The sequence below is a fragment of the Nycticebus coucang genome, chromosome 10, assembly GCF_027406575.1.
Source record: "Nycticebus coucang isolate mNycCou1 chromosome 10, mNycCou1.pri, whole genome shotgun sequence".
Classification (NCBI taxonomy): Eukaryota; Metazoa; Chordata; class Mammalia; order Primates; family Lorisidae; genus Nycticebus; species Nycticebus coucang.
Genome location: NC_069789.1, coordinates 45,019,308 through 45,039,523, shown reverse-complemented (window position 1 = coordinate 45,039,523; position 20,216 = coordinate 45,019,308). Strand labels below are relative to the sequence as shown.

Genomic DNA, 20,216 nt, shown 5'->3' with positions numbered 1-20,216 from the left:
AGCAAAATTCCTGGCTACTACATGTCCATCTCTCCCTCCCAACATTGTGTTAATCAAAATGTCCCCAGACATTTCTAAATATTCCCTATGAGATTAAATCCCCCTAGGTGGTAATCGCTGGCTAGGAATGATGTAAAATAGCTTTCCTTCCTAAATAAATTATTACTGCAATGCTTGACTGTCACTATCTTGAAATTCTAAGCATATTTTTAACAAGGATATCTGCATTTTCATTTTGTACTGGCCATTTTGTATTGACCTGGCCAATTATGTAGTCAGTCCTACAATAATTACCAAATCAACATTACGAGGTGCATCAATGAAATCTGTTTTGCCAGCAATAGGCTTTCAGGTCCTGTCCTGCCTTTAAAGACATGAACAAACTAAAAATCTGACTAGAACTTAAAGAAGAAACAAACAAAAAACCAAACCCAGGACTAGTCTATACAAGTAATATGGATTAGCATATTAGCATAACAGATAAAGATCAAGGTTTAGAATCCAACGGACAAATTTAAATTTCACTTCTATTATCTTACTTGTTTTGGGATCTCAGGAGAGTTGTTTAACTTCCCTAAGCTTCCATTTTCTCAAATATAAAATAGAGTTAGCAGCAATTCTGAAGTATGGGGTCATTTTGAAGATGGAGGTAATATACATAAAATAATCAGTACTGAGTCTGGCACTTAGTAAAAGCTCAATGAATGTAGCTTGATGATGATGGCGATGTTGCCAAAATCCACTCAGGTTGAGATGCAAAAAGAAAATTCAACCTCAAAAGCTTCATTTTCTAGTTGTTAAAGGTAAATTTCCAGTCCAGAGTTCAGTGCTAGTCCCTTGGGTTTACTTCCCAATTTTTGCCCAATCATGACTAATAAAAAGTCTCAATTCTAAATTTAAAAACTGATGTCAAGTGCTTAAAACGTGGCCCTAAATTCACACGTCCGCTCTGAATGTCCGAAGCCACACATCTAACGAGGCTGCACACACGTGTCCTGACATCACCCCGCTGATGTGCGTGTGTGTTAATACATTTCATACATTACAGATGTAAATTTTATTCTTGGAGCTGAAAGCCAGGTGATTAATTCTCATAGCACAGTGATCAATTGGTGCAGATGCTCCACCTGTATTAATGTTTGTTTTTGTGCACATCAGTAGTAGGAGTAACACCGCTAACACAGGTGTCTGACTCGGAGCTGTGCAACATTCCCTTCGCGGCAAACATTGAGATCCGTGGTTAGGTTGCACGTAGCACTGCCAATTTTTTCAATTAGAACCATTATTGATTTGATAAGAAAGCAAATTAAACATACCATGGTGGTATGTAAATTGGTTAGAGAGAGCATAAGGTTCTGGTACAAATCTTCAAAGGCATGAGCTGTATGGCTTTCATCAGCTGTAACTCATAGGGGTTCCTGGCACTTGCGGCTACGCATGGGGTTCCTTGAGTGACACGGACTGGCTGGCAAAACAATCACCTGGGCAGACTAGGCTGTATTTTAAAAATTCACACCAGTTCTGCAGAAAGGAAAAGAATGCTGAAAATCTAACTTGCAGTGGATGGGAAGAAAAGAAGAGATGCCGGAGCAGCACAAAATCGTTTTCATGAAGTGAGGGCTCATTTTACCTGCCCAGATGCATGCCCCTGGAGGGAGCTGACTAGGGGTCCACGCATGGCGCTTAAGAAGTGCATTATGCTGATCTAAAAAGTTGTCCTGACCACCTTTTTAAATTTGAAAGGTGCTCATGGTTTAAATTTGAAACCTCCAGCCTTTGTCCATAACCAGAGTCTAATCCAACTTTTATACTATAATTTCTTAAAATGTGAAAGAACATTCTTCATTCTTCAATGGACAATGTTCTTTAGTTCTGTAAACAAATGGAGCAAAGGTGTAGAAATATCTGTTTATCCTGTACCAAAGTTTTTGTTAAAAGAAGGAAGCTAATAATTTAGCCTTCTGCTTTATAGCTTCCCTAAAAATTTACTTCATGGGATTACTACACAGCATGCAGATCTAGCTGAGATGTCACCTTCTTCATGAAGTCTGTTCTGATTACAAAAGTCAAGAGTTTCCTCCATGGTGTACTCTTGAAATACTGCGCTACTCTATCAGTGCACTTAGGGCGCTGTGTTATAATGGACTCTTTCCTTTCCCTTAGCCCCTAATAGACCCTAAGATTTATAACAATGTGACCACATCTAGCCTGTGTATTTTTGTACCACTGCCCAGCAGAGGAATTAGCATAAAGGTACCCAATACGTTTTAGTAAGGAAGTGAATAGAAATGTGAAAATTATAATTTTTTTCAACTTTAAATGAGGAGTTTTTATTACGTAATTTTCCAAAGAGTTAGCTTTTCTCCCTGCAAATGAGAAACCTAGTAGTCCAAGGAAGTGGCATTACCAAATGTTAAGCTGTAGGTTATAACTATAGAGAAGACAACAAATCTGTCAAGACAAGCTGGAATCTCTCAATGATTATTTGACATGCCACCAAAATAAGTAGCAGGTGCACCAAGGTCACATAAATATGTTCTTCACATCTTATTTAGCAGCATACCCTGGAGAAGGCAAATAACTTTTGCAGGGAAGAAAGAGAAAGAACAAAAGTGATGTCAGTAACTAGGCAAAGCTAAGATGAAAAAGAAAAATCAAAGAAACTTTAAATATCAGATCAATGATTGAAAAGAACTTGTATCAGAACTGAGAAAAAAAAAGAAATAGACAAGAGAAAAATATCGGGAAAGGAGGGAGAAATGTGACTATGGATTGCGCTGAGATAATCAAATAGAACTAAGAGATGTTGGGGAGATGTCCATTTGTGACAGGACAATTTCTGCAAATCAATAAATAGGCAAATATCACGGTTCATCAGCAGATATTGAGTTGCCAAGCAAGCATAATTAAGGAAAAGACATTCTGATCAGATAGTCCATCCAAACAATTACGTTCCTTATCCTTTGAATTATAACATTCATATGCATCTAGATTTCACTCGGTGCCCCAAATTAACAGATTGTTTCTGCCCTGGCCATCCAGGGCACTGTATACGCGCACATCTTCATGGAGAACGGCGTAGGTCGAAAGAAAATGTTGCCCCAACAGAGAAGCTCTATAATGTGAAACTTAGAAAAACAAAGTTTTTCCTTCACTTTTCCCTCCCGTGGGAACCTATTCCATCAAAATATATGAAGATGGTATAAATCATCTAAAGAGTTCTTGATTGTTTACCCTCATGAGTTCATTCTTTTTATAACTAGAAAATGCAGGAGCCTGGAGCTGGCACTGCCAGCGGCTTCTGATGGGAGAGAGAGCATATGTTTTCTGTCATGTTGGCATCTAACTGCAACAGCCGTGCAGAAGTCAGTTCAAGTCCTTACATCAAAGTTTGCTTGCCATTGTGGGGATGTTGTTAGAAGTTGGAAAAAAAAAAAAAGCAATGTCCATTTGAAGCTTGTCTGTGAACTTTGCATGAACCGCCAGGAATAATGTAGTGTGATGACAAGCCAGTTATACCTTTCACTAAATTTGCTGTCTGGAATGAACTGAAATAGTGTTTGGTTTGTGTAATTACGTCCATCTATCTTTATATTCCAGCGGCATATCGCAAATTGAAAATACTAAAAATTGACTGTTGGTTCTGATATTTAATGATTGCCAAAGACAAGACGATGATTTATTGGTTACTTACCGATGTGACACATTTGCATCTTATTAGACGGAGATTACTATTCCTTAAAATGCGGACGAGGCCTGATCATGTCTGATGGATTGATTTGATTTGCAAATGTAATCAAACTAATAAGAGGGAAAAAATGAGCAATAATGCCTTGTTTTTCAACTGGCAATCACTCCGCTGCCAACAAGGCTGATATCCCTGACTAAGCAGCCTTTACACAGTCTTCCTGTTGCCTCAAATAAACAAAAGGATGCTAAGAGCTTGATGTGAGGATAACAAGCCAAGTATGGATGCAGCATGGAGCTCACACCTCTGAACTGTGCTGTTGCCAGAGACAACAAAAGTCGACGGCAGGAGATGTAACACGATCTTAATAATCTTGAGAAAAATGATGGCTGTAATCAGCCCTATATCCCAATATTAAGTCATGGCACATGAAGAACCTTTTTTTTTTTTTTTTTATTGTTGGGGATTCATTGAGAAGAACCTTTTTTAAAAATAAAAATACAGCTATCCTCTCCGGTGGACTAAAAAGTCTCTGTTCATAAAGGGACTCTGCTCCTAAGGTTATCCATTTAAAGTACAAATGGCTCCAAAATAGCCACACATAGAGGATTTAAAAATAGCATAAAAAACTTTCAGCCAGATTCTGGCTCTCAGTTTATTCCACTGACTATCGGATATTCAGGGCACAGGAACGCAGAGCTGCAGAGTCGCAATCGTAGGCCAAGAGACACTGTTGACGTGGGAGTTAGATCACTCTCAAAACATTTCTTCAAGACTCTTGAATACGTAAGACAGAAAAGTTAAAATCATGATTCCTAATTTGCTGCAAAATGCAAAATGTAATTCTCAAAATAAAAATTCAAAAAGTATTTTGATAATGTATAAACTGTCACAGTCACAAAACAATGACAGAGATAGTTTCCTAAGAAGAGCAACTTTGGTAAAGTCCACCATACTTTAGAGATTGAGTAGGCTCTCAATCTATACTTGGGTTAGCACATGAATGCGCAGGCATTAGCTCACTACAAAAATATACTACACGTGGTATTTGTTGTTGGAGAAGTGAATATTACAATGTGTTTAGAAAAATGTCAAACTGACTTTATAAACCTTATTCACCTGCTCAAATAATCTCAAACAGTATCCAAGTTGATTTTTTGACATAACCCAACTACCCTTTCTCAGCCCACACAAAATATATTCAATTGTACCAATACAGTATAGTCAAATTCCAATTCAATAATAAATAAAAATTTGCCGACTATAAGGTGATGGGTTCAAAACCGGCCCCGGCCAAACTGCAACAAAAAAATAGCCGGGCATTGTGGCAGGATCCTGTAGTCCCAGCTACTTGGGGGGAGGCTGAGGCAAGAAAATCACTTAAGCCCAGGAGTTGGAGGTTGCTGTGAGCTGTGATGCCACAGCGCTCTACTGAGGGTGACAAAGTGAGACTCTATCTCTACAAAAAAAAAAAAAAAAAAAAATTGCCTCAGCAGTCTGAGTTAAAGTTTCATGGCAAATACAGACATATTACACCACTCTCTGAGTGTAATGGGTCAGTTAGCCCACCAGGTTAATTAAAACCCATGAACCAAATATTACATACTGATCGGCCAGAAACAGGGTTTTTTCCAGAGGTACAACCAGTTGCTTACGTGGTGAATGTGTTCAAAGAGGCTATACAAGGAAGGTACGTCTCATGGATTTGTGTTATTTTATTCTTCTCTTGTCTACACTATTTAGTTGTGTATCAAGCTCTTTGGCAGTTCCTCCCTCAACCAAACTCTTAGCCACTTTGGGCGGTGGCCACGATTCCCAGTCTCAAACATCTGTCAGGCACGTCTCTCTGCTGAGTGTCTTGTATGAAATGAAAGGATTCTGAGCCATCTCTGTAAGTTTACAACCCTTCAGAAAGGGGCTTGATCTGATGTATCCAGAAAATATACCCAGGCTATCTTGAAGAATAACATGGATCTCTTATTGATGATTTATGATATATAATGGCTAAAATAAACCAGAATAACTTTTCTGTAACATTTTCACTGCTATTCATCTACCTTCAAGAAATGTATATTGTCCACATAAATACAGGGACGCTCTGTAAGTTGACCACCCAAGGGACTGTAACAACCTGGTCAACATACAGAGGTGGTCAAAATAAGGAACTAGGCCTTCTGTGTCGATATGTACATGTGGTGCATGGCTGGTCTATGAGAACTAGGGCAGCTTAAGGCGGTGGTCAACGATGGAGGTTCTACTGTCTTGTGTGTATGCGATACAAAGTGGTGTAATATAGAAAAACTCAAGATGACCATTATGCATAAACATGCATTCTCTTTTCACAAACTATTAGTGACATTTGTAAAGCTTTGGAGAAATCTCTCCAAAATCACTTTTCTTCAGCATAATAGCAATTCACAGAAATAAATCTGGAAAAACTGAATTATTCCGTATTTGTCTCACATGAGGTCAATGTGAAAAACATTGCCACTGAAACAGCCTTTGAACTGTACTCAAGCAGATTTGAGACTGTACAAATCTGTGCTCAGGATGCCCCATCACTGGTCTCTGCCACGACACAAACAAATCACAAGGATAAGACCAGCTGGACTTTCTTTTTTCCCTAAAGTGCTGACCACATCAGGAGAAGTTTCTCCAGGAACCCACAGCTGCTCCGTCTCCCTCCCTCCCTCCCTCCCTCCCTCTGCAGCCCAGGCCACCATGTGCCCTGGCGTAAACGTGCTGACTGGCAGAGGGGGCCCAGCACTTCAGGTAATTAATTCTTTCCTAATGTAGGTTAAGCAGGTGTGAAGCCTCCCTCATACGGTGAGGAGGTGGCTGCTCTTTAGAGACACCCCTAGAGTTACCATATTTAACTGGGCTCAGATGAGTCTCTGAAACTGGACAGGCTGAGCTGCTGACCTGCATATGCAGCTATCCACTTGCTTAAACTAAATCCAGTTGAATAAGTTGGTCCTTTCCTGTTCTTGATTTTATAATGGTTAGGACCTAATGCTGATTCTGGCAACACAAACAGAATTCCCTTGTTGGAAACAAATTCCTCATTGAAAACAAAGTTATGTGATTAATAGAGACTGGTAAAATGTCAGAATTAACTGAGTTCAATTGACCACAGCTCTCAGAATTAACTGAGTTCAATTCTGTCACAGCTCTCAGAATTACCAACGGCTGTGACTTACCCACTATATTTCTCCCCTTCACAAAATACAACGCATTAGTACTTCTTAATTCACATAAACATAATAGGGACCTGCACCACAAGAGACCCAGGTGTACAACAAGAGCTGACACAGAGCCCTTACCGTGTCAGTTTATGTACTTTGTCATCATTTCTGACTCTTACTAAAGGAAAAGAAAAAACAGAAAAAGAAAACGGAACCTGGCAAAAAAATTCGCAAAAAATCAAAGTTTTAGAGTATTCCAGGAAAAAAGAAATCATAGTGTTTTCCTCTGAGGGAAAAAAAAAAAAGATTTTTCTTCTTAAAAGAAATACCAAGGTATTTTTTAAAACAAGGAGGTGCTGTGTCCATTCACCGTGCAACATCAGCTACTTAGAGTTTGGGAATTAAAGCGACTTTGGTGGGTTAAAGAGGTTCTTCTAATTGAGTTGTTCTGAGGAACAACCATTTATGATGGGTGAACACTGACGTGGCCTGGGGAGGAAGCAGCATGATTTTAGTGAAGTAACATGTCTAGAAGTGCACGGTGCTGCGGGCATCGCTGGGACAGTGCTCAGCTATTACCTGATTTGTAAAACGCCATGGATGCAGACAGCTCAGGTCACTTTTGACGTCAGTTAGCACAGCTTTCTTGTTAGATGTGTTGAAAATTCAAGGAGAGCAGTACAAATGTGTAGTTAAAGGGAAAGTGGTACCTTGACTCTGTCTGGGTGGACCCAGACTTTTCCTTCCTGTGGCAATATGGAAGATTCACCCTGGGCAAGGGAGAAGGGCAAGGACTGCAGATTCCAGCTGTCCCTTTCACCTCTGCCTTCTCCTGTCACTGCTCAGAGAATCCCTCAGCAGAGGCGATGTGACAGTCTATTAGATCTCCATATCAAAAAGCTGGTTCTGATATTCCTCCCCAAGTGCCCACACTGACTTCAGTTCAGCTCTCTTTCTCTTTTCTTTATCCGTATCAGCACCATTTCTTTTTACACATCAAAACCACACTTGGTGTCTTGAACCCAGTGGTTACTTATTCACTGAACCTTGGTCTAACAAGGAGGTAGGCTGACTGAGTCACATAAAAGAACACAGCCAAGGCTGATATTCTTAGCAGGAAAGAAGCAGGCGAAAGAGCAAAGTTGCATGGCTTTTCTATACGGAGGTTTGTGATCCAAAATTATTTCAAATCCTCCGTATAGCCCCAGTCTTTACAATACACACACGCATGCACTCACACAGAGTGCACGGTACTTACTACTACAAAGCGCTAGCACCTTCAACGAAACCATTTCTATTTTGTGTGAGATAACTTGAACGCTTCTCTTCCACAGTAATTAGGTTACTTTCTACGTTGCATTAAGTCTGTTATGTACAAACCTGGATTTTGCAGCTATTTTTATCTATAAAATACAATGTATTATACCAGAAATTATAAGTTCAGCTGAGTAATACCTTAAGCACGCTCTTAAAAAAAAAAGAGTAGTTAAAAAATGTTTTTTTTAAGAAATCACTTCTCTGTGTATTTAAAAAGTATTTTAAATTACTCTGTATTGTATATAAAACTGTTTCTCTGATGCTTGAAGTTTCCAGCTGCCACACAATTTATAACTCTTTCCTTTGCTCTTTGTTTTTCAGCCATTTTCCCTGAATGTCAAAGTCAATTTAGTGCATTTCACTTTGCTGAATAAATCAGAGGCGAAATCCTTGCTAAAAGTGAAAATTTGATTTGCTAAAAGGAGCTTAGGGCAACTATTAATCAATATATCCAGAGTGTCAAAGCCAAGGCCAGGATAGACACACATTCATTTGGAGATTGGCTAAGGCAGATAAGGGGGGACCGCAGGGGAAAAAGTGCAACCAGCCCACAGAAGGGAAGTGGGGTAAGGGTTGGAGGGAGGGTCAAAACAGAGCAAAGGGGAAAACAAAACAGTCCATGCATCATGTCTGTTCTCCTCCCCCAATTTTTCTTTGAGAGATGGAAAAGCAATCTTAATCAAGCATTTATGCATATATGGATTATACTAATTATGCCTGCTTTTTCATAACAATTTTCTCACAAGACCCAAAAGGCCTTCTCTCAAAAGCCTTGAGAAGGTCCAAAAAGCCAGAGGTTAACAGCTCCATTAACAAAAATAAGAATCCCAAGGAAAAAATGATATGACTTGGGCTAGGTTTACAGGATACCAATATTCTGAGAATCGTCTAGTAAGTTTCAAGCTGTTTCAAGCTTCTGAAAGATTAAAATAGATAGAATGACTGGACTCACCCTGTCACTTTATCATTGGAAGGATCTTAGCAATTACTATGAACTTGCCTGAAAATGAGAATGTATTTTGGGATGCTGTACACCTAGAAATCCCCAACACTCAGGAATGTAATGTCATTTATTTTCAAATGTATTTCAAAACCTTTTCTGTGTAATTGACTCAAAAGTTCTGATTTTAATCTTTCCAAAACGCAGTTCAAATCAAGTAGACCTCAGTTAATAATTTCAATGGTGCCCCACGGCCTTCGGTATAAAATTTGTTTTCCTCAGCATGAATTCAAGGTTTCCCAAGATGAGCCGTCTGACTACGTGTCCAGGCTCATCCTATCTTCCTGTCCTCTTCCATCCATGTTTCTATATAACGCGATGGGGGAGCATTATCATAGCCCTCATCAGTCAGTTATAGTTGCCAACTCATCTTTCTGAATCCCACCCACCATGAAGTTCTTAATAGCAGAGCTTGTGCTGTATTTCTGTGCATGGTTGACAAGAAAAGAGAGTAGAAGGGAAGAAGAAATTGGCTCCATGTTGAATGGCTGAGCTAACATTTTGATTGTGTAAGCCTTTCACAACTACTCACCTCTGTTCCAATGATCTATAACTTTAAATCAAACTCAATGCCCAGTGATCTCAACACAGTCAAAGGAGGAGTATCCAATACGAGCATCCAATCATTCAAGGACTTCTCCAATGCAAGTAATTGACTTGTTTCCTTAAAATTGGAGATCAGGGACGTCCAGAGTATATGACTTGATTTTTTTTATTTGCTTACACATGGACCATAACTTTCCTTCTTTATTCCCTCTCCTTTCCTTTAACCTTTTTATTTGGTAAATCTATAGAAGAGATTTACAAATGGGGCAAATATGTTACATTTGCCTTTAACTTACAATGAAATGCAGATAGGTCATCTGGAACAGAGGACCAAGAAAACATGGGAGAAGCAGATAAGGAGTGGGAAGAAAGGCACAAGGACGCTAGTGGTAAAAATTCCTTTAAGTTATAGAAGTCTGGGTCATGACCAGCAGCATGAGTCAAAGTTCTTAACTCTCACATTTACTTATCTGTGAAGTGGGACCAACAAGAGTGAAACCTACCTATGGAATCATTGTGGCTACCAAATAAAAGTTCGTAAAGGTGCTTTGTAAGCAATAAAGAACTATGTCAATGTTAGTTACTTTTACTAAAGCTTAATCCCATGAAACAGTGCAAAAAGTTGTAAATGAAAGGGGTTATCACAAATGTATCTACATATGTGTATGTATTTTTTATGCAGACATAGATACATGATTCAGGGTAAGTACTATCTCCTATTCATCTTTTAAATTTCCCATAGTACTGAGTGTAGTGTTAGGTGCCTGGCAGACAACTAGATACTTCAGAGGTCTTCAAACTTTTTAAACAGGGGGCCAGTTCACTTGTCCTTCAGACCACTGGAGGGCCAGACTATAGTTTTAAAAAAAAACAACTATGAACAAATTCCTAGGCTCACTGCACATATCTTATTTTGAAGTAAAAAAAACAAAACGGGAACAAATACAATCACACCACCTCATGTGGCCCGCGAGCTGCAGTTTGAGGACCCCTAAAATTGTATTCCAATGATTATTATAAAATTATGATTCTGCTGTGATTAGAGGTATACAATGGCATGGATACATATAGATGGCAAATATATTTTTGGGATGCCTCATAATAAGCAGAAGTAATGCTAGAATAAAGTCACATGAGCACAGGAAATTCAGCATGCTGACAGAATTGTGTATAAGGTGACAACAATGGCGCTGAGTGGCGAGGTTAAGTCTTTGCATCTTTAACAATCTTTGGGCGTCTCTTGAACGGGATCACCTGCCCAGGAAAACTCTCTCCTTCTTTGTTGATCTACTTTTTCTTCTTATTTCTAAACAGGATAGCTGCAGAAACTAAAGGAGTCCTTAGGTGTTCATTCATATTATTTTTTTTTACTACATATTTCCCAACTTACTGCTTTATATTTCTATATCACGGTTATGCCTTCAGAAACTCTACTAACACTGATGAACTTGGCAGGAGGATCACTTGAGCCAGGAATTTGAGGTTGTAGTGAGCTATGATGATGCCAATGCACTCTAGGTGGGGCAATAAGAACAAGACTCTTGTCACAAAACAAAACAAAACAAAACAAAAAACCTAATTAATTTCCCATTATTTTGGGTTTGACCAAGGAAGACAGGCTAGATTACTGAGATTCGAATGCTCCTGTCCACCTAGGACAGAATGATGGTAACATCCATACGATGATTTTTCTGGGTAAATACACTTCCCTCCACCCATTACAATGGATGTTTATTCTGGATATTTTTTTTAATGGCTTTTAAGAATACTAACTTTTGGGATCATTTGGTTCTTGGTTTTTTAACTGCAATAAAATTATAATCTATGTGCAGTACCTTGGAAATCAGAATGAATACTTATTCATTATGAATGGTTTACATTTAGATAATGCTTTATCATTTGCAAATTAATTATTAACTCTGCATATATATAATTCACATTTGTATTCTTTCCTTATTTGACTTTCACAGTATAACTGATGGTCAGGGCAATTAAGTAATTTACAAAAAATTACTCAACTACAGCTCAGGTTTTCTGATTTCATTTTCAGAATTATTCTACTCTTACTAACCACAACTATAGATAAACAGGTGCACAGCTATCAAGTACATTAAGTATAACCTCCAAATGTTATATTACTGAATATTCTTCTCATTTAAGCAGTCCGATTAAGAGCCAGGGCTTGGGTCTTAGCTTTAACTCTTCTCTACTAAACTAAAAAACTTCCTAGTTCTAAAATCATTAACTGATATACACAATAGAAGGATTAATCCTGAGAAAAGAAGCTGCACTTGCTTAAACTCATTCATAGAAAAGTACAAGTTACAACTACATGTGCCTTTAGGTACGGTATAGGAGAGTGGGGGAAAGCTCAGAGGCAATCAACAGTTTTGTGCTGTGTATATTTCTAATAAACTAATCAATAAACATTTATCGAGTACCAATGATACATATTCAAAACCAAGTATTAGGTATTAGTTACATGCAGTATAATTCACTCTTATTTAACCATGCCCTGTTTCCTACACATCAAATCATATTCATATGCATATATAAGAGGAAACTTACTATTTTATTTATTATTTATTTTAACTTATTTCAGACAGGACTTCCCTCTGTCACCCAGGCTAGAGTGAAATGGCATCATCATAACCCTCTGCAATTTCAACTCCTGGGCTCAAGTGATCCTCCTGCCTCAGCCTCTGAAGTGGCTGGAACTACAGGTGTGCATCACCACACCTGCCTAATTTTTCTATTTTTTGTAGAAATGGGCTCTGGCTTTAGTTCAAGCTGGTCCTGAACTTCTAGACTAAAGCAATCTTCCAGTCTTGGCCTCTCAAAGTGCCAGGATTATAGGTGGGAGCCACCATGCCCAGCCTGTGCATGAAAATATCCTTTTGATTAACAAACGGAAATGTAATTTTAGAGTAATTATGTCTTTCATTTTTTGTGCTAACAGATTAAAGATACATTAATCTTTTAATGGTGCTACCAGTTTAAGATTACCACTATTACCCAGCAATGGATATTTTAGAAATGAAACCGCCACAACTTTGGGAGATATTATAGGGTGGCCATAAAGTTTGTGTGCAATTTTAAATGGTACACTATCTTAAACTGCACATGAACTATATGGCACCCTGTATAATCTTATAAATTGGTCTTACATAAAATCTGTTAGAACAATACATATATCATCAAACATAATGAATACTATATAATTAACAATAAACATTCAGACATTCCGGGGTATTCTTTACCAAAACTTATACCCTAAATGGCGAAACAGTTTATTCATATTCTTTATAGATTTCTGTCTTTACTGGAAAAGTCTAAATACTTCTGAGGAAACACAAAAAACTAAGTCAATGAGTAATTTTTGATACATTCTCTTAACTGAATGTTTTCACAAAAAAATGTTTCAGGGTAAATGGAAAATGGTGGTTTTCTATAATTTGGAATTCTGTTTCTTCCATGAATAAATATACTTAAAGACTATTTTATCACATCAAATTCTAGTGTGGTTTGCTTTTAGAGCTTAATAGCCCCTGCCTCCACTTGATAGGAAGTAAAATTAGGGCTCTTTTGTTTGTGTGCTGTCATCCCAATAGATATCATTTTTAAAATGTGACTCAGAGGCCTCCAAATTTCAGCAAACTCCTCTTTCTTTAATAGGTGATTGTGTAATTCATCATGTTAAAAATAAACAAGCTGATTTAAAAATCTGCTGAGTTGAAAAAGGAAAAAATTTTCTAAAGTGTATTCATTTACTTAATTGTTAAAATACCTTTCTGTTCTTTGAAAGTGAGTTGTCTCGCAAGATCCATAAATACATTGAAGCCACTTATATAGGTCAGCTAATATGGGGTATGCTTTTTTAAGCACCATCTGACTAAGCACCTTTTGCGTTTTGCTAACAAAGTTACAGTACATAATAATATTTTAATCAGCCACAAAGAACAATAATAGATCTGACTGTTGGGCTGATAACTGTCTTATCACACCCTGTGAAATCTAGCTCTGATATTTGACGGAGCCTCCATTACTTGGCAACCCATTCTAAAAAAGGCCAACAATGGAGAGAGAATGAAGTGGGGTGTGCAGTACCTCCGTATCTACATTAAAGAGATTAGAGGCGACAGCGTTCCATTTTACAGCTCAATCATATTGTGTTAGCATGCGCTTATCCGAGCGCGGACGAAATTGAAAGAGAAATAAAAAAGAGTCAGGCAGATAGGAACCAGAAAAGCGAGGCATGAGCAATTTCCAAGGATATAAAAGGATGCTAATGGCTGGGCCCTGTCATTCTTAAAAAGGGCTATTAGGGCACCATCATCTGTTCTTGTGCCCTTATGCTCCTCCAAGTAAAGTCAAGCATTTTCTAAAGCCCTTGTGATCTTTTTTTCTTCTATAGATAAAGTATGGTCATGTTTCATCACAACACACTTTCCCATTTATATGATTTATTAATGTAAGTCAACTAATTCTATTTACTGATAAAAAAAAAACCCCACTCCATATGTATTTTCTTGAATGTTTTCTTTTGTTGAATTCTTCACTTTTTTATACAGCAAGTGTATAAAAGTACATTGAGGCAATGCAGAAAAACTCCTGATCTTATCTTAGACGCTATGCTTGCGCGCGTATATATGTGATTATACAAACTGAGAACAGTCTAAAGGTTAACAAAGGTTCACATTTTAGTGTATCGGAAAAAAAAAAAAAAAGACTTTTCTTGAATGTCAAAGTAAGCATTACAAAAACAAAGGGTTTTAAAGTTAAGGCTGAGGCAAGTGAAATTTCAGTTCTGATTTTGGCTCTGACCCTAGCTATCAAGACTGGTACATGTTTTCAAGAACACGGTTTTACTTTTACCAAGGCAGAAATGTGATTCTACTCTTTCGTTTCTCTTTGCCTTCACCTCCCTACTCCAGCACCCCCAGAGAGCTGCTGGGGGGTCCTCTGCTGCCCCACCTCCCTGAACCGGAGCTAAGCCAGCACACCGCCATGCTAGCATACTTCTCTCTCACCTCAAAACACTGTACGGCAAAGGTTTTATTGATTTATTTTTTAAAATTTAGTTAATTCTTGTTTTGCTAATCCCTTTCTGAAAAGCCAAGATACTCCTTGCACTCATTTAAAACACCCTCGGGTATCACAAAAATCAGAGCTGTGAATCATCGTTCCACAGCCAACTCCTGTCATTTGCTATAGAGAGAGAATAACGTCATTCCCCACCAAGTCTAAGCCTCTGCTGAAGACTGAACACACAATCATATAGTAATTGTTTCCACCACTGGAAATGGCATTACTCATAGTTATTTAAAGTTACTATCTTTACAAAAGTCACCAGAGCGCCTTCACTGTGACAAGTTCCTTTGTAAGCTGACATTTCCACTTAGATGCACAAATGGACCTACAAATTTATCATTAACTTTCTTTACCAGAAGCCTTGGAAGGAACTGTTGACTTTATTAGTCTTTACTATGGCTTGCCTGTATAATATCAAAATATTGGCTTAACACATCTTTTAATTTAGGGAAAACTGCAGCAGCATTCTCTGAGAGAGAATGGGTGGTTTGGAATAATAGTGACATAGCCTTTAACAGAGTTGTTGTTAATAACAATAATAGTATCATCATTGCTATTTTGAAACAGTTCTTTCAATCAAATGCAATTAACTGGGAAACTAAAATATCTCGATTCTACTCCAGGAAGCAAAGCTGAATATATGATCTGAAGGTGCTGAATATATGTGTGAACTTACACAAGAGTTTTTATTTCTCCTTCTCAAATCTCTCTATCTTGGAATTGAGAATAATAATACCTGTTTCTGGGATATAACCTGGTTCTCAACTGGGAGGTGGGGGAGGTTGATTTGAATTTTCCTTTCCGAGGACATCTGGCAATGTCCAAAGACATTTGTGTATGTGACAACTCAGGTGCTACTGGCATGGACTGGGTCGAGGCCAAGGGTCCTGCTAAACATCCTGAAATGAACTGGACATCCCCTCCCCAAAACAAAGTCCAAATCCAGTCCCAAATATCAATAGTGCTAACACTGAGAAACCCTGGGCTACAATATCTTTAAAATGTGTGTGTGTAGATATGTGTATACATATATAGTGATGTAATAAAAATTAAAATAAATGATATAACATATATTGACGGTCTTTGGACATATCCACAAATGTTTGTTTTTTTCCTGCTCTACAACCCTTCCTAACGCTTTCCTTCCAAATAAGTTTTCATGTACTATTAAAACAAATTCAGCTGGTCCCACTGCCATAGTTACCAAAATGTCTTCACATCTTTCAGAATAGCCTTTAAAAAAAAATATTTTTCTAAAAGTCACATAGATGTAATTACAGGCCAAATGCAATGCCAACTATCCACATGATGAAATCCTCATCCTTCCTTTAGATGTGGTCATCCCCATGTAGGTGTCTTCTAAAGAATACACTCAAGCTCACCTATTTAACTAGTTTTGACTTAATTTAGGGGGCTTTATTAGCAAACAGTGTAAGACAAAGTAGCTGGTATAATACAGAGTGATGTTTAAATTAGTTTACAATTTGCTTGGTCTCATCTAGAACTACAAGGAACAAAGCCATTCAGAAATGTCAGCTGTGTTCCTAACCACTGTAACAAATTGTCGCCTGAACGCTGCACACCTAATGACTTCAAATTAGCTTCACTGCGATATAGCCTGACAGTTCGTTACGACTGTTAGCAACATAGCTGGCGTATCATGACCAATAAATTGGTTTCAGTGTGGGCTGGGAAAGGGACTTCCATCAATTTGATTAAAGAAATTACTGTAGCATTCAAAGCATAAAGACAAACTAGTTTAAGGAGACAGAAATAAGTTAACTGTACCAGAAAAACATGGCTCATCATTCGAAAACTTGCTTATAAACTATTTGAAAATCAGAGGCCAAACAAATACAAAATTATTCAAGCTGAATACTAAAATTCTCAAAACTCAGGATCAAGTATGTGTTTACTGATATTATAGGATAGGTCATGAAAGAAAAGTAAGAGAGTATTTTAAAATATTAACTATATGTTATCTTATAAAAAAACCGACCATGCCAGTTTAACATTCATTTTCATAGTTTATATGTAAACTTATGATAAATAATTATAAACTAAAGCAAACTTGTGAAAGTCATATTGAATAATAAGTTTAGTTACAGTTATATTATTCAATATAACTAGCTGCCACGGTCAACAATATGAATAATTCTTAAATGGAAAAAAAAGTACAGTAGACTACTGTTGAAAGAAACAGTTTTTAAAGTAAAAAGCAAAAATAGAAGAATTGTCTTAGGAAAATGCTCAGAATTTTAAAAGGAATAAAGAAGAGTTTTTAAAGGTTATATTTTCTTTATCTTACACTGGCAATATGCACCTTCGTATGTGAAAAAATAACAAGAGCTCAGGTGGTACAAATATTTAAAGGTTTATTATCCCATCAGGATCAGCAAAACTCTGAATTAAATGTGATTAAAAACAAATGTAAAGATTTTTTAAAAACCTAATGAGAATATTGGATTTCACCCAAATCTACATATGTAACCTAGGGAATTAATTGCAACCTTTTCTTTTCTTTCTCTGTTCAGAAAATGTACCTGGAATATGCTTTGCCCATCCGATGATCACCACCAACTCACGGTCGGCCAAGTCACACAGTGTAGTGAGGGCTTTGATGTCACTGTCGGGGACAGTAGGGTCAGGCATGGCATAGATCTTCTCCGGTTCAGCCACCAACAAATGCGAGACAATCTTGTTATCTGCAGGATCAGACCAGAACACTACCAGATCACTAATAGCATCATCTCTCTTTTATAAATGCTCAAGTAGTTTGTGTTTTGAGAAGTTATTCAAATATCCCATAAGAAACACCAAATATTCCACTTATGGGTCAACATATGCACATTAATCAGTGTTCAGGAAAACTCATAGCCAGAAATAAGCTGCTGCAGTGATGGCAGAGTTCATGCCTTTCTTTGCTCTACCTGCTTTTGCTACAATGAAGCATCTATCTTCATTATTATTTTTTTTTTTTTTTGCAGTTTTTGGCTGAGGCTGGGTTTGAACCCGCCACCTCTGGCATATGGGGCCGGCGCTACCACTTTGCCCTCTATCTTCATTTTTGAAGCATTTTATAGCAAATAGAGAAGTTAGATGCTTTCTGGGTTTGCTTTTCGATTCTTAAGTGGGATTTGGGGAAGTAGATTAATATACAAGTAGATTAGTACACAACAGTTTTACAATAGAAACCCACAGTAAACTACTGAAATATACACCATAATGTGGGAGGCAAAGAATTACTAATGCCCATAGTCATAATGGACATGAAAGTCATTAATTGTCTTAATTCCTTTAAAGAAGAGCAAAGGTCGAGCCCTTCTGCCTGGGTGAATTACTGACTATATAACTCTACCTCCATGGGATGCATTAAACAGGAATCTCTTTCCCTTCTCCCCTGCCCCACACAACCCAGTCAACCTTCCAAATATAGCTAATATCACTTTCCATAAAAATACTCCTACTTAAATTTCACAGCATTTTCTCTTTGGAGTGCCCAATTCTTTAATCCTCTATTTTCATCTGTTGTCCTTGGTTTATTCTCTGGTTCAGATTTGTCTGTCTGAAATTTGTGATATATGTTTTAAAAATCCTTCATAAAATAAACACTAGAGACAAATGGAAACCATCACATCAGATGTGTTTTATCGCTCAGGGGCATGAGAGAGTTTATGGAAGGGGCTGTAAAGCCTTGCTAACAGAATGATTTTTTCTTGTTGGCCCTATTTTCAGTTACTATATGTAGCTTTAGATTTTATACTTTCTTCTAAAATGAGAGGGAATAACTCCCCATATTTAAATATTCTATGGACTATTACAACAGAAAACAAGGGTATTGTATGGGATTCTTTGTGAACACAGGCAAAGTTTTTCCTGTGTTTCCCAGACCTTTTACTGTAAGTTTTAACTTTCTTAACCCCAAATGAAAAGGCTTCATACTTAGAATTAAATATTCTTTTAGCCCCCTTTCATGAAATAATAAGACTTACCCAAGCTGTAATTAACACTTTTTCTTATATAATAGTTTTAAAATTTACTAATATGACTACCATAGTATATTTATCTGAAATAGTCAACAGATAACCAGTCATTGGCAGAAGTCATCAATCACCATCAAATTCAATATGCAGATTGGGGAGGAAATAATTCCCAAATACCCTATTTTCTAGGAGAAAAAGTAAAAATTAAACAGAGATTCTTTATGATTTGCAGGATCTGCAAAGAATGACATTTGTTTCTTGTATATGCTACAGAAACAACACCCTGTATTTTTAGTTACGCTTGGAAAAGTTTCAACTTTCATTGCTCTGACAACGCAACAGTACCTGTCAGCAACTGCTAGATTCTCAGGATTAGAAGAAAATGCAATGGTAAAGGGTACAAAATTATAGCTGAAGGAAATCATAATTCTAGGGGTTGTTGTTGTTGTGTGTGTGTTTTTTCTTTCTTTCTTCTTCTTCTTCTTTTTTTTTTTTTTGTAAAGCACAGGGAAAAGGTACTGGTTTTACTCAAGTCAGCAGATACTTGACTTGAGGGGTCAGAGAAATTTGGTTGAAGCCTAGAAGATCCCATAATTCAGCAAATGGAAAACCAGCAGCACTGCTTCTAGGTAAATCTTATTGAATGTTTCCCTAATTAGAATCAATAGAACCCAACTTCCATTCTTGGGCCTTTGTAGTACACAATTAGTCAGGGTCCAGAAATCTCCCCCGACACTTCCTCAGCAAAGCCCAGGCACGGTCTCTTGACACTTATCTGACAGGATCTGAAAATTAAGTTTTATAAACGTTTGTTACAAAAACATACTAATTGGAAAGGAAACATACTGATACTAGGGAAAATTAACACAGAGGCCTTTAGATAATGGGTAATGATTTATTAGGAGTCCTCTTTATCTCAGACAAATGGAGCTCACTGAAACTGCTGTCATCTTCTTAAAGGTACTTGACAAGCTACTTCCCAATTTCTCAGGTTTACAAAGAAAACCATAGATGTTTCTCTATCACGTCAACTTCCAAATGGGCTGGTGTTCACTTATCTTTCAATAGAGGAAATTATCAATGGTTTCAGTCAATGTTGGTACAGAATAAATGAAAAATGGGCAGTCTGTGTATTACTGAATTCGGGAAAATGAAACTGCTAATGAAATTAAGCATTAGTGTTTATTGCATTTTATTGTATTATCAGAAAGTTTTTATTATAATGTGCAAAATCTGCTTAATGCAGTCCTAGATTGTATCTGCAGAATGCCAAACAGCTTCTGCAGTCTGAGGAGGAGATGCCAGATTGGACAGTTGAAGGTATAATCAACATAATGTTTTTTGGAAAGGCAAAAGGAAACTATGCCATATGTTCACTTAAGCTCTAATTTTACATAAAACTGGTT

At 37.4% G+C, this 20,216-nt stretch overlaps 1 protein-coding gene across 9 annotated transcripts in view; it reads right to left on the bottom strand.

Moving 5' to 3' along the window:
• The window catches only part of ESRRG (estrogen related receptor gamma), a 660,395-nt gene that overhangs the window by 45,820 nt on the left and 594,359 nt on the right, over positions 1-20,216 (bottom strand). For all 9 annotated transcript variants that reach the window (XM_053607443.1, XM_053607440.1, XM_053607447.1 and 6 more), the window contains one exon: positions 17,371-17,532. In XM_053607443.1, coding sequence (XP_053463418.1) covers positions 17,371-17,532 — 162 coding nt within the window. The remainder of the gene's footprint in view (positions 1-17,370; positions 17,533-20,216) is intronic.